Raw genomic sequence first — 24685 nt, 5'->3', positions numbered from 1 at the left:
TGGAAATGTTTTATTTTTTTCTAGAAAATTTCTGAGATCAATCTCAAAATTTCTGAGTTTTGTCTTGCAATTTTTTTACTTTGGAGCTCAGACATTTCTTAGTTTTTTCTAGAAAATTTCTGAGATTAATGTCAAAATTTCAGGGGGAGTAAATCTTTTTGCAAATGTACTCTTCTTTTCATTCTACAATTCGTCAATATGCCATTGCAGGCAGTGCACTCCAAAGGAAATTGAATTTGGTCTCCTAATTCAGGGCTGTAGAACTGCTGTCGAACATACTGCTGCAAGAAAGCGTCTGTTTCCTGTAACTGTACTAGTTCTGATCATAACAAGGAGAAGTGATCCAAAATAACTTTTTGGTTGTTAAACAGGAATGAATTGTTTCAAAAAGGCAGTGGAAAAAAAGCTTTTTAAAACAGTGTATTAACCTCAAAGTAGGATGTAAATCGTGTGCTCTTTCAGACTCCACGGCCAAATTTAATTTAGTTAAAGTATACTGCAGTAATGAGGATTTTAGACAAGAAAGCTTTAAAGTCAGTGGTCTAGTTTACATCTACAAATATAATTTCTTAAAAAACTAAAGGCTTTCTGTACAGAAGATGATTAGGACAACTGGGGAAAAAAATTATTCTTTTATTATTCCTTTTGTTCTCAAACGTTTAAAGTCAGAATTCTGAGATTAAAATCAGATTTCTTAGAAAAAGGTAATAATTTTAATTGTTTGGGTTTTTTTAGTATCCCTGATCCTCTTCTGTATTTCTCTTTACTTTTTGCTCCCACCAACCTGAATTTTAAGCAACCATAGCAGGTTTTCGTTTTTGAAAAAGCATACAAATAAGATTGGCTTAACAGTATGCATTAGTCATGTTTTAGCTGTACATTGAAAATAAAACATAAAATAGTTTGATGTACAAAGAAATAGGGGATTTATTTTGTCTTTGGCCCAAGGTTAATGTCACTGATTGCAAATGGCGTCACACTACTAAATTCAGAACAGAACACAGCGCGGCCATTTTAGCTTCGATAAACCAGAGGCATAAGCTGTGGTTGAGGGAAAACGTCTGTACCTAAGAACAGCTGATTTTGTTTGTGGTCGACTGATTTAGGTTATTAAGATGTACAGTTTTAAGTCCACCAATAGCTGTTTGCCAACTGCAAATAACGTACACCGATTGCAGAGGAACTTAAACGTAACTTAGTGCTAGCATGTGTTAGCTACCACACTTTCCGCAGTCAGAAAAAAGGCTACCTTTCAACCAATGCTGCCTTTTTCCCGCTCACTTTGAGTCCTCTGTGTTTCAGCCATCGTTTAAGTTTCTCCACAATATGCTTCTGTATAGAAAAATATTGAAACGAAGCTCAATTGACGATCCTCAGACGCCGCCATTTTATTTGTGCTTTGTTTGTTCCACCATCCGGGCAACAGAGACGTTATTTGCGATCAGTCCCATTTCCCACAAAAATATAAAAATCCTAAAACTACCCTAAACAGAAGAATGATTGAGGATGAATCATTTTTAAAAATTACAAATGTAAAGATACTTGATTGTTTTAAATATAACAGGGAATGTTTGGAGAAATAATGACAAAAAACAGTAAAATAACATTTAAAAAAATCATACGATCAGACAAATCCTCCTTTGAATCTGTGCAACTCAAAATACAATGCACTGCCTCAACACAGCTTTCTTATACATGTCAACATTTTTCCTTTATTTTTACCTATTTTTAAAAGTGTTTTATGATTTCATTCTGCTTTGTAAGACCATGCTTTATGTTTCATCTAATCCAGAAAGGGTTTTTTCCATTAAAAGGGTTTTCTTTACTTATTATGATATTGTGTACTGTGGGCCTTGTCTGAATTCATGGATTTCTCTAATAACAACATGAGAAAAATGTCCAAGTTAAAACAGTCTGAAAGAAAACTAAGTAAATAATCTAGTTTCTTATTGCATGATGTGTGTTGGTCAAATGTCAAATATCTTATTATTTAAGCCACAAATGGACAAAATGATCATTTTTAAATGTCTGTAGTCACACTTAAAAGCAATTTGAAGTCTTTATGTATACACTTTTTGAAGCTTATATTTGTTGACAGTTTTCCAAAACTAAAAGTTGTTGATTTTTTCTCACAACCTTTAAAAACCAATATGTTTAACGATTGTTAATGAAGAGTCAAATGAAATTAATTTTCAACTTGTTAACATAGGTTCTGGGCTGGCTTTTGCTTCCCATAAAGTTGCATCGCAAGCTGGAATATAAAAATCACAACAATTAAATATTCCTAATACTTGTATGTGTTACATATAGATTTATTGTATGTATGGAAACATGTTTTGATCGGTTACCGATAAATTAATTCTTCATTTGCTCCCTTGGTTCTGGACTGCTGAGAAAATACTTAAATGAAGTTTATAAAAGTAGCACTTATTTTCCTATTGGTTTTATGTTTTTATATTTCACAAGCCTCAAGTCACATCAGTGTTATAAAAAAATCATGTAATCATGACAATAAAATCACAAAACAGAAAAAATGTGTTTGGCCTCGCTCTAATGGATGGATGGATAATAAATAAGTAACTTATACTTGCTTCTGCAATTTCACGTTTCATTGCGTTTAATCTTCCATTTTTCTGTTTATTCATCTGTTGATTTGATGTTTGTGAGATTAGGTTTATTCTACACAGCGCCACCATGTGGCTATTATGTGAATGTAAACTATCCCGTTGAATTAATTATGAATTAATAAGGAATATAACTGTGTGGACAGACAAACAGAGGTCAGTAAATTACCTAAATACTATTAATACCTCTCTGTTTACTTTGCTAAGTGACCTCCTTCCATTACTTTCCCATCCCAGGAATAGAACTGGTCCCAGTATAAGTGTCTCTATTTTTAGCGACTTACTGGAGATTGAGACAGTCAACACTTGAGTCTACTGTACCCCTGTTGTCAGGAAAGGTGCAGACAATGCCAACATTTTCTCAAACAACATCACTTTCCACCATGAAATGTGTTAAGAACAAATAGTTGATATTAATAAAAAGTACAAGTTCCACTGACAGATAGTTTCTCTTATAACATGGAAAAAATTATTTGTTATAATTGAAAAAAATCTGCCGATGGAACTAATATCAACATTCAACTACTATTGACTTATAACAAGATTATTGGCAACGTGACACCAAGAGCAAAATATCCCCGCAAAAAAACCAAAAACGCTCGCTAATGATGACCACTATTGGTTTTACGACAGTTCTTGTAGATAAAAAAAGGAGAAGTAAATGTCAGCCAAAAAATTTAGTAAGAGATTAATCTGAAAGATTGTTTTCTTGGAAAAAACATGGACATTTCTGAGTCTGAAAAGTCAAAGATTTGCTAGAAAAAACTCACAGTTTGGAATTAATCTCAGAAAATTAATAGAAAAAACAGGAAAATTCCTAATTTCGGAAACTTGAAAATCAACTAGAAAAAAAACTCCTAAATTTTGAGATTAAACTCAGAAATTTTCTAGAATAAATATAGAAATTTCTGGTTTTGAAAAGTCAAAGATTTCAACTCCAATGTGTTTATATATCTTGGACTGGAAACCAGACCAAAACACTTGGTAAGATTTTGTGTTTTTGCAGTGCATGCATGGTGGAGGTAGCATCATGCAGTGGGATTGTGATAGATGCTTGAGTGACTACTTTCCTTTCCTTTAACTTTGGTGGTGCTAAGTTGCTGAAGGACATTTAACCACATGATTGTGAGATCATTTTCCGTCTTTGAACACTTTCTGTGCCTTAAATCAATAATTCAGTGAATGATTTGACAACACATTAACAAGGAATGAACTTCACATTGTCAACCGAAACAAACTGGTGTAGTCAAAGTAAATGTCGTGCTTTAGGGTATGAAGTTAGTAAATGTTCACCTTTCTCTGCTTGATCTTATCTGCCTGTAATATTTTCAGCCTCGGAGAACTCATAATAATAACTCATGTTGGGCGCAGCCTTCCCACTCACTCCCAGTGACCAGATTAATCCCTGGCATTTCCAGGAATTAATCTGGTTAATAATAACTGTTAAAAACATAAACAAAACATTGCAAAATTACTCATGAAACGTTGCGTGTTATTAAATTTGTCTAAAATATATGTTAAAATATAATACCTGTGAAGAAAACACAAAGCCGATTGTAATACTTACAACAGTTGCGATGGCAACATAAGAAGGGGGCGGAGCTGTCAGTTAATGGTTGCTATGGAAACCACCAACTGTCAAGATCAGAACATAAAACACCAATAAATGTCTGAAGAAACGATTTGTTGACTAAACAAACTAAATTCAAAGAATAAATGAATAAATTTAGACACATTTATAATATTGTTAAAATAAAATTCTGTTACATATACATTGCAAAAGCAAACTCGTTCCAAGTATTTTTGTCTAGTTTCTAGTGCAAATAGCTTAGTACAAGTAACATTTCAGCAAGATATAGGAGCTTGTTTTAACTAAATAATTCCTTAATATCCATTTTTTAAAAGTTCTTGTTCCACAGGCAGATTATTTCACTTGTAACCAGACATTTTTCCCCATGTTATGAGTGAAATAGCCAAAGATTTGTCTTCAATATTTTGCAAAGTACAAATAAATGAAGCTTTGCGTGATGTTTGAAGCTATACCGCCCCTAGTGGAAATTGAAGTTATTTCATGAAAATCAGAGAAAAAGCCAGGAATTTTCCCAAAATAAAAATGTAAAACGTCTTATTTGTTTTCATGCAGATAGACATTCTTGTAATCCGGGTTGGTATTTTCTTTTGTATGTTTATTAAACACAATTTACAAAGATTATACAAACGTCTGGTTGCTTCTGGGCAAAAGTGATGATAGGTGGTGCTGTGACTCTATTTTTGGTGTTTTCTAACTCTAATTATGACACAAAATATTAAAAAACTATACAGATGTTTGGGTCTTTCACATAAAAAAATACCATGATAGAACAAATAAATCAATGAGGAAATAATCAGTTGCAGTATAAGATATATAAAAATATAATTAAAATCGGGACCTTTAAAAGAGAATCAAAAATAAAACAGAGACGTGAGAATACTTCTGCAAGGTTCTATCATTTAAAAAAAAAAATCTAATTAATTTAGCTATTTCTATCAAGTTTCAGCTCGACATGTTTTTCTTTGGTCATTTTTACGTCTACATAAGATACATAAAAAAGTGCAGAAAATGTACAGGTTGGGTTTTCCATCTCACTCGAGGCGACGCACTGAAACACTCACTGGGTGTGTGGGTAACCTTTGAGCCCTCCAGCAGGCGTCAGGCCTTATATAGTCATGCTGGATCCCAGAAACGCATCATCTCTCAACACAATCTGCTGCTAAATCCTCCTAAAATGACAGTTTTACAAAATTACACTGCAAAAACACTAAATTTGACAAAGAGGCAAGATTCAGCACAAGAGGAAAATGATGGATATCGAAAGAAAAAACAAGTCAGATTTTTGTTTTTCCATTAAATCTGGTTATTGAAAACATTTTAAGCACTTTTTTTTACAGCTGAGTAGAGACTGAAATTTGGTTTGCTTTAATTTAATGTCAGACTGGCCTTGCTTGGATATTTTTAGACTGGGAAAGTATGCCTAACAAGACAAACAACATGTAGAAATTGATGCAAGTAGTCAGGATGTGTTCTTTTACAAACCCCCCACCCAAAAAACTGCATCATAGTTTATGTGCAAATATAAGGGTGCTTTCACATTTCTAACAACATTTTAGGTTAGATTTTACTTTGAATTAGCTTCTTATGCTAAAGAGAAACATCATACTGGACAGAGCGAGGTTCGAACCGGTAACCCATCTCTTTTGCTCCAAGATCTTCCAGTGCCTTGCAGACCAATAACTATAGTTTAAAATCCATAATTTTACAATTCATTTTTATAGTGTTGGTCAGGACCCAAGCAGCAGCATTTTGGATGCAAAGGAACATGAGCCAAAGTAGGAAAAGTAAGTCAGTCAGTGGGTCGTTGAAATTTCAGTACGGTTATGATGAGAAGGTAAATTATTGAAATGAACTCCCCACTGAAACCAAAACTGTGAAAACTAAATTTCTTTCTAATTGATTTTTACAATCCCAATTAGATTTTACAGGCTTTAAACATTTGCATCCATCTTTACTTCAGCAGTTGCTTTTTTTATTTTTAAAAGCAGACAGCAAATTATAGGACTTTTAGTTCGACTGCAGAATTGTAAAATTTGGAAAGTAATTAATTTTTTGAAAACCATTTTAGCTTCTTCACTTCAACTTTCTGAACAGAAACAAGCTACAGTTTTAACATCTTGAGTCACATTAGGAGACTGATTTAGAGAATCAGTTCATGTTAACTGGTTAACTTAATTATCAAACCTTAGTGTATATATATATATATATACAGTATATGCTACATAGTTTACAGCAGCTATTAATTGCACAAAAACCTTGTTCTGATTGCTATTTGGCGACATTGGATCTTAAATTGTGCAACCTAGAAAAAGTCTGCTGAATAGTCATCTTTGGTTAATTAAAATATTTTTGTGCAGTTAATAGTTGCAATAAACTTTGTGGTCCCAATATAATTAATTCATGAAACTTTTTTTCTAACAATAATTATTTCCGCTTTCATTCTTTCAAGTCTGTTTGTTTCAGGCTACAAAGAAACATCCAAAAGAGACACCAGACTCACACAGCGTAGTTTCTTATATAATTTATTTTGGCAGATATTTTAAAACATCAGTTTCCCTTTTATAAAACAGTGGTTGGAATAAAATTGCATACATTTGCCACCAGATTCCCCTGTCAGTTATGTGCTACTGCAGTTATCCCAACTTAATACCAAGTGCAAAGGGAATTTAAAAAGATGCTGAACGCCAAATCGGGTTCATCACAAGCTGGACTAGTTGTTCATGTGCGAGCCTGACTGGTAGGCCTGGATGTCCTCCCCGATGAACTCTGACACTACGGAGGAGACAGAATAAGAGAGGGAAATTACAATCTGAATTGTGTGTAACAAATGTTGCAATTTTGGTTCCTAATTAAACCGAGTCTACCCGACTATCAGTTGATAAAACATCCTAAAACAGCGATGTCAAATTAATCTTCCTTTTGGGCAAAAACAAGATGTTCCAAAGGGCGGGTTGAGCAGGCATGTACAGGTAAAACCCATTACAAATTTCTTAAAATAGCAATAAATAGCTGTCTGCATCTGACCAGTACAACGGTGCATTAGGGTCATTGATGGTAGAGAAAAAAAAGGAGTACATTTTTGTCAACGCATTTGGTGGAGATTTTGAGATTAATCTCAGTAATTTTAGTTTTGTTTGTTTTCTATGTGTGTTGTGAAAACATAATAGTACCTTTTTGAGGTTGATTGTTTATATTAATGATAAAAAAACTACGTATGGGCGTGCCGTGGTGGCGTAGTGGTTAGCGCGACCCGTATTTGGAGGCCTTGAGTCCTCGACGCTGCCGTCGCGGGTTCGACTCCCGGACCCGACGACATTTGCCGCATGTCTTCCCCCCTCTCCTTCCCCGTTTCCTGTCAGCCTACTGTCATAAAGGGACACTAGAGCCCACAAAAGACCCCCTGGAGGGGTAAAAAAAAACCAACAACAACAAAAAAACTACGTATACTTGAGTCTACAGTACAATCTATATGGAGCCGCTTAAAGGACATGGAGGATTTTTTTTTCTTTTGCGTTCCCTTGCAATAATGTACTGATCAGTTCATGTGGCATAACTGAATACTGAAAGTCTTTCTTACGGAGTCCACCATATTTTCTGCTATAATATAAGGTTTTAGTAGGTTTATTCCATATATGTTAATATCTTGTTTGTGAAATATATGAAGTTTTATGCACCACAAAGCTATGTGCAAAATGCAAAAGCAAAGCAGGTCAAACATGGGCTTTCCATCTCTTCCACCCCTTCTACAATATAAACAGAAACTTTCCGTAAGAAAGTTTCTGTTTATTACCCCGTGAGTTATTTTCACGGGGTAATAAGGTCATCTGACTGTTTTGATTGTGTCTTTTTGTGTTGCTAGTCTGAATGGTTAATAAAGATGTGCAGTTCCATCTCAACTTTACACACACAAACATAAACATAAATTCATTTTCAATAAGTCTTTTTGCATCAAAGAGGGTGTATATATTTGCAATTTTAAATCAACATTTGTGACTGTATACAAAACAGATTAGGGCGTATTGGCTCATTGGCTCACGTAACACAAAATAATTTTTTCCCATGTCCACTAGGTGGCTCCCTAATCTAGTGACCAAACACATAAATAAGTATTTTAGCTCATTTTCACATAATAGCTACATTTAGCTGAATGGACTACATTCACGTTAGTCAACATAATTGTGATGCTACAGATGCTAGTCATTACATTTGGTTTAAATTTAGCATTGTTGCTAATTTTCAGCAGCAATACCCCTGATTCTGGTCAGATCTTCATAAATGTTCTTCTTGTCTCTTATAATTGCCTCACCTTCTTCGAAGGTAATGTGGTGCATAGAGGCCGAGCTGGTAAACTCCAGTGGACACTCCTGGTTCTTGGCGTCCCCCTCTCCCCCGTGACTCGTACCCAGCATCCTTCCCTGAGGTTCCCAGCCCTCGTAGTGGGAGTACGGCGCCGGACAGGCGTCCTGGTAAGGGTTGGACGGAGGCGAGGGACACAGCTCCTGAGGATAAGTGGAGTACTGCGGGAAAGGCGATGTGGGGATTGGGGGCAGCGGGGAGTTGGCGAGGGGGCTTTCAGTGGGGAATGGGCTGAGAGAGGAGGAGTGGGACGGAGAGGGTGAAGAGGACAGGTAGGGGGAGTCCAGCCATGGGGAAGGAGACGGGGACGGAGGCTGAGGACCGCGGGGATACAGAGGGGGGAGCAGTTCGGTGAAGCCCAGCTCCAGGTTCTCAAAGCTGGGGTTACGCTCGGACAGTGGCGCCCTGGACCCGACTGGCTCCTCCACGGCGCTGTCGGGTTTGGGGCAGTACTCCTCTTGGTAGCTCATGGCCGGGCAGGGAGGGGAGTAGGTGGAGGGGTAGGGGGGAAGGTGGAAGCCGAGGCCGCGGTCGTCGGACACGTGGAAGCCTCTGTCCATTCTGGGCGGACCCACAGTTCCCCCGTCCAGAGGGGGAACAGAGGGACGGGACAGCAAAGGATCCTCTTCTTTAAACATAACTGAGAGGAAAACAGATTAAAATTATCTAGTTTACATAATATTTCTATTTATCCTGGGTTTTTCATGGTTAGCAATGATTAGCAGGTTTAAGCTAGACCTATCTGTATCGGTCCCAATATTGATAAAAATAGATCGGGTGTCGGTGACAATACGCCTGATCTATTTAGATTTATTCTGTCTAAGTCTATACTTTCTGCTCTGATCGAATTAAAGCTTTATTATTTATTTTACTTTTTTAAAAACTTTATTTAGAAGTCCTAACTGCACTTTCTGAACCATCTGAAAGAAGGTTTGTTGTATTTTATCTTTTACAGGTTTAACCAAGGTAGTCAATCTATTGTTTTTGTCAATTTCAGTTTCTTTATTAATTATTTTACATTGGCTGTTAAACTCCTAATTGCACTAGCTGATGAAATTACAGTTGTAAATGGCTGCAAACAGATGCACAGTTATACAACCTTGCATCTTTGAGAAGCAGAAGTGGAGCCTCCTGCACAGCCAACAGGAATGCAGAAAGTGGTTTCTGGATGGTAAGTCAACAACAAAACACTTGTCTTTTCCAGCAGCCATTGGACGGCACATAAAGCGGTAAAGCCATCTGAGCAAACGCTCTGGTTGCTAGGTAACGGAGCTGGGCTTAGCTGGGGTTGCTAGGTAACGGCACAGTCCCTGTCAAATGTGACTCAACATTAGAAAGGTATCTGAAAAGACACATTTTCCAGACACCAAAAATCATTAACTTATTGCCAACAAACGGCTAGGTCTTTTTTAAAGCATTTTTAGAAGCAGTTGCGTAGAAAAACATGCAAAAAGTGAATTTTACATAATAACTTCCCTTTAAAGTTTAGTCAAATTATATGTTGCTATTAACCTGGTTTTATAGCAAATGTAAAATATAAGACATAACTTTAACACACACTATCAGTTTATTTATCTACATGGCTGCAAATAAATCTCAAATATGCAGAATGAGGTAAAGATTGTAACCATTAAACTTGTAAAACTCAAATTTCTACTGCATAGAAACAGGAGAAGCAAAGCATGAAAATTACCTTGTATGTTGTTAAAAACAAATTGAGAGAAAACAGGAATATAAAAGTTACTGATTTAACTATTTTCTACAAAAACCACACAAACATAGATGTTCGATTATGTCACCGACAAGCTGAACCAACAAATTAAATTATTTTCAAGTTAAAGTGCATAAAAAGTCGATGTAAGTTCATCTTTTGTTAAAAAATATTATATTTTTTTATTAAATTACCAGTGCTTTGCACTCCTAACCATTCCTGCAGCAACTTTTTTATACATTTTACTATTCCAGGAACTTTTAACAAAGTAAATCAACCATAGAAAAAGACCTAATTTTATCTTGCCAGCACACATTAAGCAGAAGGCAGCGTTCCTACAAATATCCCATTTTAAAACTCCAGACTTTTCCTGCTAGCATCTGGACAAATTTAAATCAGGAAACATCTTAAACAATTGGAGAAATCTGGGCCGGTTCATCCTAAATTTAAAACAGATTCTTCTAATCAGTTGATGCTTTGACATCTACTTGAACCCAGTTCAAGAACTTTGAGTGCAGCTGATGTAACAGAATCTGGAGGACAGAAAGGAAGTGGCGTGATGTTTGAGTGAGTGAAACTCAAGAACAAACAAGATCAATCAGATGGAGAAAAAAAACAAAAGTTCTGATGTGACTTAAAATAAAGATCATCATATAAAAAGCCGAAAATTTGATTTTTTTCATCTTAGGAAACTAATTATGAACATTCAGACTTTTTTCCATACTAAATTTTCAGTTTTCCTCACTTATCCTGACTTGAAAATAGGTCTCTGTACATGTTCATAAAATTTTTTCCACAAAATAATTCTTAGGTAACGAGATTTTAGTTTGGTCATATCTGCCAATTTTGAGCTGTTTAGGGCTTCCTGTCACTTTAAATTCAAATGAGATGCTGGCCATGCTCATCAACTCAAAATTTACACTCGCATGTGAAAATGGATGTAAACAGATACGCAATTACAGAACTATACATCTTTGAAAAGCAGAAGTGGGGCCTTCTGCACAACCAAAAAGAATGCAATAAGTGGTTTCTGCATATTAAGTCAAAAATAACCATTTATCTTTTCCAGCAGCCATTGTACAGCGGTAAAACCAGCTGACAACTTTGATTTGTTCAGTCAGTGTAATTAGGAAACCGAAAATGACAAAAACAAACTGCAATAAACCTTCTTTCAAATGGTTTAGAAAGTGCAATTAGGAGTTCTAAATGTAACAAAAAATAAATATTCACGCATGACATCGCTCAAAGGACAAAGCATAGAATTAGACTGAATAGATTGGCCCTTATGGATCAGACACATTGTCACCGATATGAATATTGGATCAGTGCATCTCTACATGCTACCGCAAACATCAGGAGCATTAATGAAGTTGCGATGAGGTAATAAAGCTGCGAGTTGCTCACCAGGAAGGTACTTGAAGCAGTGCGTGCTGCTCCGCTTCCTCTTCCCGTTGGAGACGTACAGACTGACGGACACAGGCCGACTGACGGAGAGGTCGCTGTAGGCAGGAACCCTCACACACAGCAAACACTGCAGCAAGAAATACACGCATATATAGGTACGTATTATGATAGAATGCATTTACATTCGCTGTTCAAATATATAACTAATACAGAAAATAAACCTTAAATATATTGAATCAAAGTTTTAAAGTGTATGATTAAAGCCTGAAGATATTTACTTTCACTAGATAAAAAGACACAAACACATTTTTTTCTTGCCGTCTGAAGTTAAATTAAACCAAACGTTTTTTTGTTTTATCTTATTCAGAAATACCAAAATTATTTCTATTTGCTAATTTTAAAATTTAGTGAGAATTTTTTTCAGAGATATTTTCTTGTAGGTTTCCACAAATTCAAAAGTTGACCTACATTTGCATACATACATTTAACTTCAGTTTATTCGGTGTATGTAAATATCTGGTTTCAACTGGGTATGCATGTATATAATTGAAATCAGATATTTACATACACTGAACAAACTGGAGTTAAATGTATGTATACAAATGTAGGACAACTTTTAAGTATATATATATATATATATATATATATATATATATATATATATATATATATATATATATATATATATATATATATATATATATATATATCAATCTTGAATGTCTATAATTAAAAACTAACTAAATATAATAAAAGTATAAACATTTTTGGACATATACATCCTTTCTGTCTGCTTGGTACGTTTCCATCAGAGGGAAAAGAATGGACTGAAATGCGAGTGACTAATTTTTAAACAACATTTTGTTAATAGTTTTGCCTTTTTTATCCATTTAGTTCCTACAGATGTGGCGCTTTTAGCAAACAAAAGAACGATTTTAACAGGCTAATCTGGGCACATTAGACTCCATCTTGGCAGAGTCTCAACCACTGAGGCTGTGATTTAGTTTTATGGATCTGATTTCATGCTTTTCTGCCTACTGCTTAATAGTTAAACCATTGTGTCAGACACAAATTTGCTGCTAAAAGGGCACATGAAGAACTGAACCAGTAAAGAATGCATTTACATGCATGTACATTCACTGTTAAAAGTAACATGTGGCGTGGATTTTCTGCAAAATGTGGGCGAATCGTTACAGATTATCAATAATATTGATACCAGATTAGTATCAGTATCAGATCAATGCTTTAGTGTCACATTCCCTCTTGAAATTTTTATTTATTTTTGTATTTTAGTTTCTCAACTCGACCAAAAAATATATATTTTATTTATTAGTTCTCAAATTATAGTTTCTTGCACTTTACTAGGAAAAATGCACACAAATTGTGCTGGTGTTTTACTAAAATATTTTGGAGGCACTTTTAAACTTTGTCCAAATTCTCTCAAGGTAATTCAAATTAAAAACCACCAAAACACCCAAAAGTCAGAAGTCTGATAATATACCATACAGACCACAAATAATAGCATAACAATTTTCATACCAATGATTATTATTTTTTAATTTTGTTTATAGAGACATTATACTCAATTTGGTTTTGGTGTATTTGGTTTTTATTTAAATTTTATTTATTGTTTTGGTTGTCGATCTTTTAGTTTGGATATATAAAATGTCTTCCAGTTCCAGTGTTTTTGTCACAAAACTAAACATTATTGGTCTGGGACTTGCATTATAATGCCATTATCAATATATTACTTGAAAATGATGCAATGTTATCATTTATTGCAATAATTACTGGGTCAATTTATCACTGTTTATGCACTGCAGAGTGGTGCAAAGTGGTAGCTCTGCTGCCATGGAGCAAGAAAGTTCACCACCCAGTCTGCGATTTTTCTGCAAAATGTTGCAAGCTAGAAATCAAGATGACAAACCTATGGGTATCAGATTGTCTTTTATTTAATATATCCACATTTCTGGTACTTATATTTAAGTCTATAATGACATAAATATAAAGGTATTCCCTGGGCGGATCACCAACAGACATTGAATGTCGTAAAATTACCTCGTTGCTGTTGTCCCGGTCCACATGCGCCTCCTCCTCCCACTGTAGTTTCCCATCTGATGTGCCAGAGCAAAGAGAAACTTTATATTTGGCAAAATACATTTAATTAAAAAAGCTTGACATTGATGAAAAAAACAACAAAAATAACTTAGAGGCCTGAAATATAAAAATGTTTAATCTGACAAACATCTCACTGAGTATATCTTAACATCAACAAACATACAGTATATAGCAAGTAATATTTTTAGTATATCTTTAGAATAAAATAAATATTAAATCTACATTTTTGGGATCATAAATTTACAAAAAAGATGCTTTAATGCCAAAGTAAAATATTATTGTTGTTGCTTTTATTTATTGAATTTTTTAAAAATTAGTTTCCAGGATAACCCCTTGAAATGTAGCATCTCATTTTTGAGGGGTTCTTACAAATATAAATATAAAAAACAATAATACAACTGTAGTACCTAAATCCAAAATATAATAAAATACATTTAAAAAATAACTTAATAGCTGAAGTAATAGTATTTTTTAATTGTTTGTCTAAAGTTACATTTTCTCTAGTTATAATTTAAATTGAAAAGACCAAGGTTAAGACTGATTTTTCAGAAACATAAAGTAGCATTGCATCATTGCTACATTATATTGATGTCCAGCTACATCTACCAATGAGATCAAACACCAAGTGTCACATTCAGCAATAATTGCAGAAATTATAATTGAAAACTTTAAATAAATGATCTCAGGGTTTCTGCAGGTTTCACGAATACTTTTAAAGATATTTCTAAGACCACTATAAATTGAATTTACCACCTGTTTTACCAAAAACATAACAAAAAATAAATTAAAAAAATTTTTTAACAGAAAGAAAAATTGCATATTTTACATAGTTGAAGTGCCAAGCTTTTTAGCCCAGATCGCACGCAGCCTCGTACAAGCTAGCGACAGAAGTGAGAGAAGTCAAATGTCCAGTCAACTGATGATAATTTACACCTACCAGTGATAGAAAAGCTAGTAGCTAATTAGCTGCTAATCCTAATTAGCTAAGGATTAGCTGCTAATTAGCGGTAGCCTCAATAAGCTTGAGTCCCAGAACGTAATGAAGATGTCTGGGGGCGACTGAAACTTTTGCCTGACAGTCCGGCAAGAAAAAAAAATCTACATCAAATATTTGAGATTAAATAGTCCAGCCACGACAAAAAATTAAAATATGTGATTAATTTATTTAAGGCTAGCTTAGCATTTGACTGTGTACAAAGTAGACCAGGGTGAATTTGCTTATTTATTTAATTGTATTTCATTGTTTTTTTTTTTAACTCTACGTCATTTTGGGTCGGTGTCAAACTCATACCGGTGCCTCTCTCCATGAAGAGGACTCTGGAGATCGGCAGGAAGTTGGTGCCGCTCAGCAGCAGCTCCTCGCCTCCCTCCACCGAGCAGGACGTGACGCTGACGGACTCGATGACAGGAAGCTCCTGGGCCGACCGCTGAGCTGAAGCGGTAAACGGACAAACGTTGGCCTCTCGTGGGATTACAACAAAGTTTTAAATTCAGTTGAACTTAAAATGCAGCGTCTTACAGCATTCAATGGGTAAAGAGGCGACCTGCAGAGCCAGGACGCGCCCGGGAGGGCCCACAGGGGGCGCTACAGGGAGGTGAGTACGAAACACCAGACGCACGCGGGTGTTTTTCCTCCCGACGTCCGTTTCGCCTTTTCGCAGCTCGATGTCGGAGTTTCTCAGTTTCAGAATCCCAGCGCAGTCGATGCTGAGAAACAAAATTATTAAATGAAATTATGTTTTCTGAAGTAGAAGAAACTTCGATCCTTCATAAACGATCTTATGTTTATTTTCACCGTGATAAAAATATCTTGACAGCATCTTAACATAAATATTGAAAATACAAAGAAATTTAAAAAAGACACAATAGACCCTTTTCACAGTGACGTCAGACAATGGCCGCCATAACTCAAAACTGGGTATCTTTACTTCCGGTGTGATTTTGCCTTGGGAACCAAGCTGAAAACTTCCCGCATTCTCATAATCTTAAGGATATAATAAAAGGTAAGTTTAATAATAACAGCATTTAAGTGTTAGATAGCTGTTACTAATCATTGTAAATTCACCATTCTCTATCTGTGTATAAAATAAACAGCCTCCGATCGGAGAGTAAACCACCTAGCAGCAGCTTTAGCCACATTTAGGAAAAATATACTCTCTGTCAGCGCTGTAACGTTTAGAGGTTCACTTTCTGTGTTTTATAAAACAGTGTTTACGTGCTAGATAACCGTTATCAGTCATTGTCAATTTACCATTCTCCAACTGTATTCAAAGGAACCAGCTTCCGATCATGAGTAAACCAGCTAGCAGCAGCTTTAGCCACAGTTAGGAAACATATACACCGCCGCCTGTCAGTGATGTAACGTTTAGAGGTTCATTTTCTGTATTAATGGAAAATAAAAACAAGACAAAAGCCACAAATAACAGTTGGGCTTGACGATATTTCTGTTTTTCCAGCAACAAAATGCGCATCTCCATGCACTGTTCATGTTTCTGTCACTGCTAACTGTCACAGAGTCTCTCCCAAAGACGCAAAGAAGGAATAAAAATAAATACACAAGAAAATATTAATGTGCAATGATTTGGATAAATAACTTTAATCTGATTACTGGATTTGAAATACGAACTCGTTAGATTATTCGTTACCGAAAAAGTGGTCCGATTAAAGGCATTACAAAGCAGCGGCGGCACCGGACATCTCTGCTTATAACAAACAAATCCCTATTTTATGGGATGAGTGGCAACTCCAGTCTATAATTTAATACTCTGATCAAGATTAGAGCCTAAAACGTTATAGTTCAAAAACAGTAAAAAGTTCTGGTTAAGGAACAGTTATGTCACGTAGTTAGCTAGCTAACAAAATTCACTAATGCTAAGCTAACGGTTACGCAAAACAAAAATACCTACCTTCATAGTCAAACAGGTATTGTTCGGTGAAGAATTTGTAGCCTTTGTCTAATTTAGATTTTTTTGTCAGAGAGAACTGGTTTGCAAATCGTGATATATCTTCAAATCTTATTTTAGGCAAATGTTTTAGAGACTGTGTAAACTCCATGCTCCGGTGATCTGTCTGATCAACATATGCTGTCAGATTTATACATCTCTCTCTCTCTCTCTCTCTCTCTCTCTCTCTCTCTCTCTCTATATATATATATATATATATATATATATATATATATATATATATATATATATATATATATATATATATATATATATATATATATATATATATATATATATATATATATATATAGATATATATATATATATATGAAATAGACAACTTTATCATTACTTACTATGTACACCGGAACTAAGGATACACAGCTTCGAGCCAAAACGGAAGCTGTGTGACGTCATGTGAAAAGGGTCTATTTTAACTTCTTCTTTTTAAATTCAGACAGAAGGGAAAAAATAGGATTTAAACTTTTACAATCATCTTTCTTCAAATGTGGACAATTGATGTTTTGGAATATCTTAACAGAAATGTAGAAAATATTCTTTGATTGTAATAGCCTTTAGAGAAAAATATTTATAAGGGTTTTTTTTTTAAACTCACAGAAGCAGCAGAAGTTTAAATGTTGGGCAGCAACACAAACAATTTTAGCTAAAAAAAAATAGCTAAAATTTAGCTAAATTTGAGCAAATCAAGGCAGATATACATTTTTTTTTAAGTCTGAGATGTGAAATGCAATTTTAAATGTGAAGTGAGAAGAAAAGGCTATCCAAAACAACTTAGCCCTACATGGAAAAGTAATTGCACCCTTATTAAATAATAAATTAGCTTTGATTAACCAGATTTCATTTGAAAAGCTTAGCTTAATTTCAGCTTTTCATCTGGGCTTGATTTCTGACAGATAGTGGTGGGCACGCTTCAGCTAATGCCAAATTGTTCATTTAGCGCTTTAGCTAACTGTGAAAACACTTAGCACACTTAGCTCCTCCTATGTAACTGTTTTTTTCATAAATAAACTCTAAAGTGATACTGTACTTGGCTGTTTTGTAAGGTTTTATTTGAATAAAGTTTGACATCTGTGTTGAAGTTTTGGTTAAGTAGTTAGATGTTTATATTCATGCTGCTATTTTGAAGTGGGTTTGCGCAGTAGTTCCTTCTCCTCACGTTGTCCACCTGTGGTGCAGTGCAGACATTTATTCTGTATTAAAGATGTAGTAAACACTTTAAGATCTACCTACATGCTCTCTGACCCTTCGGTAAATAAAACTGTGTTCAGTTAGGCAAAATCAGAAACTGTTAGCAAAACTCAACAACTATAAAACTGAAACCAAGAGTGAAAAATCTGTTCCATAGAATCACTTTCTGTGCAGGTAGACATGCAATTACAAGTTTTATCATGTTTAGGGCAATATACTGTTGTAACAGATGGTGAGTTGGGTATTAGCATTAGCTTTTGCTAAATACCATATTGGAATAACACCTTAGCTTTAGCATAACTAATGCTAATGATTAGTGCTCTTGGGTTAGCGCAACTAACTAGCGCAATTATCATGTGCACAACTGCTGACAGACATGAAGAATAAAGAAATCTTTTAAACATATCCTGCCTGACAACATGAAGTAGGCTAAAAGATTTGAAAAAGCAACACAAAACAGATTTAAAGGCTTCAATTCCTACTCACAGGGCGGTCATGTTGTTCTCGGGGTTGAGGGGGATGTCCAACAGTTTGGTCCCTGCCTGGACGCTTTCATGGCTGGCGGTGCCGACCATCTTCCCGGTCACCCTACACAATGAGAAACATTTCAAATTAAAAGTCCAAAAAGTCAGAAAAATGTTGGGTACATCACCTTACCCGAGATATTTCTGTTTCCCTTTGAACATTCACTTGACAAATATCATCAAAACAAATGAAAATACTCTCTTTTTTTCTACATGTTAGAGGAGGAAAAAAACTAATCGCCACATAAAACAGTCAAGATTCAGTGACACGTATTGGTGATCACTGCAAAAACACAAAATCTTACGAGATAAGACAAATATTTTTGGTCTTTCTTTTAGCACAAATATGTTATTACTCTTGAAGTAAAACAAAACTAACTTACAAATAACTTTTCAGCAAAATAAAGGAGCTTGTTTGAAGTCAATAATTCCTTAATATTGATTATTTTAAAAAGTACTACTTCCATAGACAGATTATTTCACTCATAACAAGACAGTTTTCTTATGTTATATATAATCTGCCAGTGAATTCGCCAAAGATTTGTCTTAAACATCTCGCAAAGTACAAAACATGAGGAATCAAAAGGCGTAAACTCAGAATTTCATACATTTTCTTTAGTCTTTGCTAGAATTGCCTTCAAACTAAATTACATCACTGCTAAAATACATATTTTACCAAGAATTTTTGATCTAGTTTCTAGTGCAAATATGTTAGTACATTTGAAATAAGACAAAACTAACTTGCAAGTAACTTTTCAGCACGATAAAGGAGCTTGTTTTAAGTCAATTAGTGCTAGTACCACTGGCAGACTATTTAACTTATAACATGGTAAAAATATCTTGATAAAAGTGAAATTATTTGCTATCAGAACTAAAACTTTTTTTTATCAATATTAAGGATTAATTGACTTAAAACAAGCTCCTTTATCTTGCTGAAAAGTTACTTGTAAGTTAGTTTTGTCTTTTTTCAAATCTACTAATTTATTTTTACTAGAAACTAGACCAAAATACTTTTTAAAGATGTATAAAGTAAGTTAATCTTTTATTGCAGTTGAATGCATATTTTACTTTAACATTTCTAGACTAATATGCACCAGAATTATGACGGATGTCTGACGTCTATGACATAAAAGTCAGATAAAATGTGACATAAGTTTGAAAACAATCGGACACATAAACGTGTAGTATGACATATTCTTTAAAAAGTACATTTCTTCTTCATTACTCAGATGCCTGTATTAGTGATCCATAAATGATCATAATTTTAATTATTTCTGCAGCAAAGCCTCAGGTACTTCATTACTGTTCACATGTTTATTATGGCTTTCTAAATATTTGTAATCCAGCTAAAAAGTAAGTATAAGTTTATTTATTGAAAACAAACAGTACTTGTCCTAATTAGATGTTTCAAAAAATCTCAAATGAGCTTAAGTTGTAGCTGTGATGTCCTGAATTCATCCTGATATTATTTATCTGAGTCTGATTTTTGTATTTAGAGCTGAGAAGAAATGGGAGGAGATATTTCCTGGAGGCAGAAAACGATTCGTTACACTGCATTTAAAGCTGCGGTCAGATGATGCATCTTGTGAGGAGTTTTTAGATTTAATTAATTGAAAAGAAGCATGGAGATAAATTTGTTCTGCCTACATCAGGGTTAAAATAGTTTTGGGTTTTTCATCATAGTTTAGTTTCATTTCATTGCGACCTTTTGCTTGTCAAACTCAGTTTTAATTAGTGTGTTTGCTAGTTTTTAGTAGTTGAATATTGTTTAGGTTTAGCTTAGTTTTTATTAGTTATAGTTTTTTGTACCTTGGTTAATTTTTATTAGTTATTGTGATTATGTTAATGAATACCATTTTCAAAAAATAGATTTAACTATTGTTGAACAACAAATTGTTTTGCCGTTTTCTCCCAACTTCTGCTGTCGCCATTTTGCAACAGCAGAAGTGCCGCAAGGAGGAGAATGGAGTGGCGTTATAAACTGCTTGTGTGGGGGAAAAAATCAATTTCACATTTAATAAATGGATTTACAAAACATACTATAACTTTAGTATGTTTTAGTTTTATAAGTACATGATATAGTTCTAGTTTTTCTCCATCAAACACTGTTTTTGTTTATTTCAGCTAATAAAAAATGTTTCCCCAGCTTCAGTTTTAGTTGTTTGTTTGGTTTTAGTTAACTATATTGACGGTGGTCTGTACCTGTGTATCTGGTAGAAAGGATGAGGCCTGATTGAGCGGTCGTCAGCCGTTCCGACGAAAACCTGCAGCGACAGCGGCTTCCTCTCTGCATAACCGCACAGCTGGACACAGAGAAACAAACCACACTGTGACGAGAGCAGCAGGAGACAACAGTGGGACTTTCCTTCATTATCACAAAAACACTGAAAAAAATATGACTTCTGCTTAAATCAGGGGTGGCCAAAGTGCAGCCTGGGGGCCTTTTACGGTCCGCTTGGTAATTCTGTGTGGCCCCCTGCCACAGTTTAAAGGAAATATAACAAATTTTCATTTCTTTTAGTTTGACAAATTTTTGTGGCAAATAAAATCCTAAATTTACAAGAGGAAGAAAATATTAGGTAATACATATGTTTCTTATTCATCCTAAGTCTACGGTTTGAATTTTTTTGTTATTTTGTATAATTATAAGATTACAAACTCAGACAATTTTTATGATTTGCATCTTAAAAACCAATTTTTATTTAGATGCAAAAATTAGTTTTGTTGGTATTTTGGGGGAAAAAATCTAAATATATACAGTACAGACCAAAAGTTTGGACACACCTTCTAATTCAAATAGATAATGGCGAACCAACCAGACATTGTCGTAGTGGATAAACAACAGAGGAAAGCCGTTGTGATAGATGTAGCAATACCAAGCGACTGCAACATCAGGAAAAAGGAGCACGAGAAACTAGAGAAATACCAGGGCCTCAGGGAGGAACTGGAGAGGGCCTGGAAGGTGAAGACCACAGTGGTGCCTGTGGTCATCGGGGCCCTCGGGGCAGTCACCCCCAAACTGGACCAATGGCTACAACAGATCCCAGGAACAACATCAGACATCTCAGTCCAGAAATGTGCAATCCTTGGCACAGCCAAGATACTGCGCAGAACCCTCAAGCTCCCAGGCCTCTGGTAGAGGACCCGAGCTCAGAGGATAAGAACCACCCGCGGTGGGTGAGAAGGGAATTTATTTATATATATATATATATATATATATATATATATATATATATATATATATATATATATATATATATATATATATATATATATATATATATATATATATATAAAGATTCTAAAAAATAAAAAGTACGCTTTTTAGATGAAAAATAGATTTTTGTATCTAAAAAAATGCAAAAACACACCCCTATTTTTTGCAATTTCAAGAAATATGAATATATAAAAGTATATATTTTTTTACTCTAAAAATTATAAACAAAATGTTAGATGCTAAAAAAGTAGCTTTTTTGCATCCAAAGATCTTTTTTTAATATTCAAGTGTCTTTTATTTAAAGTATATACATTTACATAATAAGATAAATATACTTTATCACATTTAATAAAGTAAATTTATAAAATGTACTTTATAAGATTTAATAATGTAAATTTAATTTTATAAATTATATATGAAATGTATAGTGAATTTAATTATTTACTTTAGTAAAGTAAATAATTACTTCATAATTTGAGCAGATAAAACAATAAAAGACACATGAATTTCTGCATTTAATTAAAAGAAAATGATTTGAGTGTTTTGAACTGGACTATTTCATCCCTCAGACAGTTTGGACCTTTCTGGTTTAAATAAAAGAAACCGTAGTAAAATCCCAGTTAGATGTATTTTCTGCAGAGTGAGAAAAGTCGGTCACACCTTGACAACAGGATGTCCTGTTGGTGCGGCTTTGACGGCGCCTCTGCTGCCCTCCGTCTCGTAGTGGGCTCGATGGTGTGGCCGGGGCTGCACCTCGATGCGCAGCTCATACTGGTCAAACTGGGACGGGAGCGGCCAGTCAAGTGGAGGCAAAGCATTAGACCTAAAGGACAGAAGATTATTGTTTTACAGAAAAACGTAGATAACGGCATAGCACTGACCCAGTGTGAGATATATAGCACATAAAAAAAATTAAATTAGCACTGGTTGTTTCTGACGGATTATTATATACTTCAACATATTTTTACTCAAGTAAATGTAAAAAGTAGACGTCCAAGGAATTTTTTGTTTTGGTAAAAAAAAAGAAAAAGTCTACTCAAGTAGTGAGTAACTTATCAAATTATGACATAATCAGATGGACCAAAATGGAAAGTTAAGTGGAAATTTTGGTATTTTAAGGACAAAAATGACAGTAATTCATATCAGTAACAGAAAAATAACAAAATTAGGCAACACAAAAGTTTTCCAAATCAGTTTCTTTCAATAAAAAACTTAAGAAACTTTAACAGAAACTGCAGGTGTTTATCTGTGTCTGGTGAATATTTTGGTTAAAACATGTTTGTTTTTCATTCAGTGGGTAAAACATCCAGAAATTTTACTCAAGCAAGAGTAGAAATATTTTTTTACCAAAAGGTTACTCAAGTAAATGCAAGTGAGTAAATGTAACTAGTTACTAAGTAAAAGGTGAGAAGTTTGACTGACAGACTGGCCCACCAGCTAATTTAGCGTCATTTCAGATTTTAAAAAAATGCTATTGGCCAAAAATCTGAATCGGCAAGTGAGGTTTTTTAGGGATCGGGCAGAACTCTGCAATCGGTGCACCGCTAAAGATTACGTACTGCAGCTTTAAGAGTGAGAACGTGTACATGATTGTTTGCCCCGTCTGTCTCTTTGTTGCCCTCCGATGAACTGGCGACCTTTCCAGGGCGGCGCCGCAGGATTTACGGTTTTGTCTATTTGAAATCAGGTTTCAATAATTCTAGAAACTCTAAACTGAAGCAGGTTGGACGCACTTCTCAAGTGTCTTTTGGCTGTTTTTCAGTTTGAATAGAGGACATCCGAACCCCTCACACTGTTTTTTTATCATAAAATGTGTTCTTGCCTGAAGAGAGGACTGTGGGCGCTGGCTCTGGTTCTGCCCCAGGCCAGGGCAGGGGGAACAGGGAGGTAGTCCATTCCCAGAGATGGGGGCTCTCTCCTGGGCTGCTGGGTCTCCGGCAGCGGACAGGGGGAGCTTCGGCCCAGACCCGACTCCTGGTCCACTTCTCTGGGAGACAACTGCAGCGAAACACGTCTCTGTTTAACTGATTCACCTCTCATTGGCTGCATTTACATTGCAAATATGAGCAAATCTTTGTTTATGTTCTGCTAATGTAAAAAAAACACAATTACTGCGTTTCCATTAAATAAGAAATTACATTAAAATCAAACATGATTAACACAATACGTCTTTAAAAATAACGGCAGGATGTGAACAGTTACATGAGATAAATTAATGTTTCAGTCTTGGCATTAGCTCTCTTTATTTACCAGCCAATCAGAGTTCAAGCCACAATAATTTCTGAATTTTTTCTATCAATTTTTTTTTACTTTTAAAACTCAGAGTGAGTTTTTTATTTTAATTGCCATGTTTCCACTTCAATTTGTACAATCTATGGTTAATGGAAATGCGGCTCCATGTTTTCTCAAAAAAAAAAAAAAACAACAACAACCCCGAACTTCCACCTGCTCCAGGGACGTCTTCCTGGTTTTCTGCGGGATGTTGAGCTCACAGCTGCCGGGCAGCGCCTGCGACTGCGAGGCGGACTCTCCGCCCTCCAGGTTGCATCCCTGCAGGTCCTCCGAGTAGCTGCTCCTCCGCGAGATGCAGGGAGACGCCAGAGGAGAGTTCCTGCGCTTCTTTCCTCCTGGGGAAGTGGGCCTGGAGGACGGGGAGAGTCCGAAACCGACATTGGCCTCATTGAGCTCCTCTTCCTCCACCAGCAGGGAGTCGCAGCTGGACGCGGGGCTGAGCCAGCCGCGGGACGACGGGCTGGAGGCGGGGCTGGGGCTGAGGGAGCCGGGGAACCGGTCGCGGTAGGAGAAAGGGTCCAGCAGGGGGAGGTAGAGGCGCTCCCTGTCCCAGCCGCCGCCGCTGCCCATGTCCCAGTAGCTGGGGACGGGCGGCGCCGGGTCATCCTCCGGGGAAATGGTGGTGATCTGAATGCTGGGGCACTCAACCACACAGGACTCCGACACCTGGAGGAATATAAAAATAAATGTTTGG

The 24685-nt window shown here is 35.5% G+C and overlaps 1 protein-coding gene across 1 annotated transcript in view; it reads right to left on the bottom strand.

Moving 5' to 3' along the window:
* Positions 1-6721: 6721 nt before the first annotated feature.
* Positions 6722-24685, bottom strand: part of nfatc4 (nuclear factor of activated T cells 4) — a 28379-nt gene continuing 10415 nt past the window's right edge. The window contains exons 3-13 of the mRNA XM_023335541.1: positions 24145-24657; positions 23522-23697; positions 22360-22522; positions 20685-20785; positions 18445-18546; positions 15324-15511; positions 15096-15236; positions 13745-13800; positions 11687-11813; positions 8522-9211; positions 6722-6987 (exon numbers count right to left, since the gene is read on the bottom strand). Coding sequence (XP_023191309.1) covers positions 6926-6987; positions 8522-9211; positions 11687-11813; positions 13745-13800; positions 15096-15236; positions 15324-15511; positions 18445-18546; positions 20685-20785; positions 22360-22522; positions 23522-23697; positions 24145-24657 — 2319 coding nt within the window. The 3' untranslated portion in view covers positions 6722-6925. The remainder of the gene's footprint in view (positions 6988-8521; positions 9212-11686; positions 11814-13744; positions 13801-15095; positions 15237-15323; positions 15512-18444; positions 18547-20684; positions 20786-22359; positions 22523-23521; positions 23698-24144; positions 24658-24685) is intronic.

Source organism: Xiphophorus maculatus, chromosome 6 (assembly GCF_002775205.1).
Source record: "Xiphophorus maculatus strain JP 163 A chromosome 6, X_maculatus-5.0-male, whole genome shotgun sequence".
Lineage (NCBI taxonomy): Eukaryota > Metazoa > Chordata > Actinopteri > Cyprinodontiformes > Poeciliidae > Xiphophorus > Xiphophorus maculatus.
This window is presented reverse-complemented; position numbering and strand designations above follow the sequence as displayed.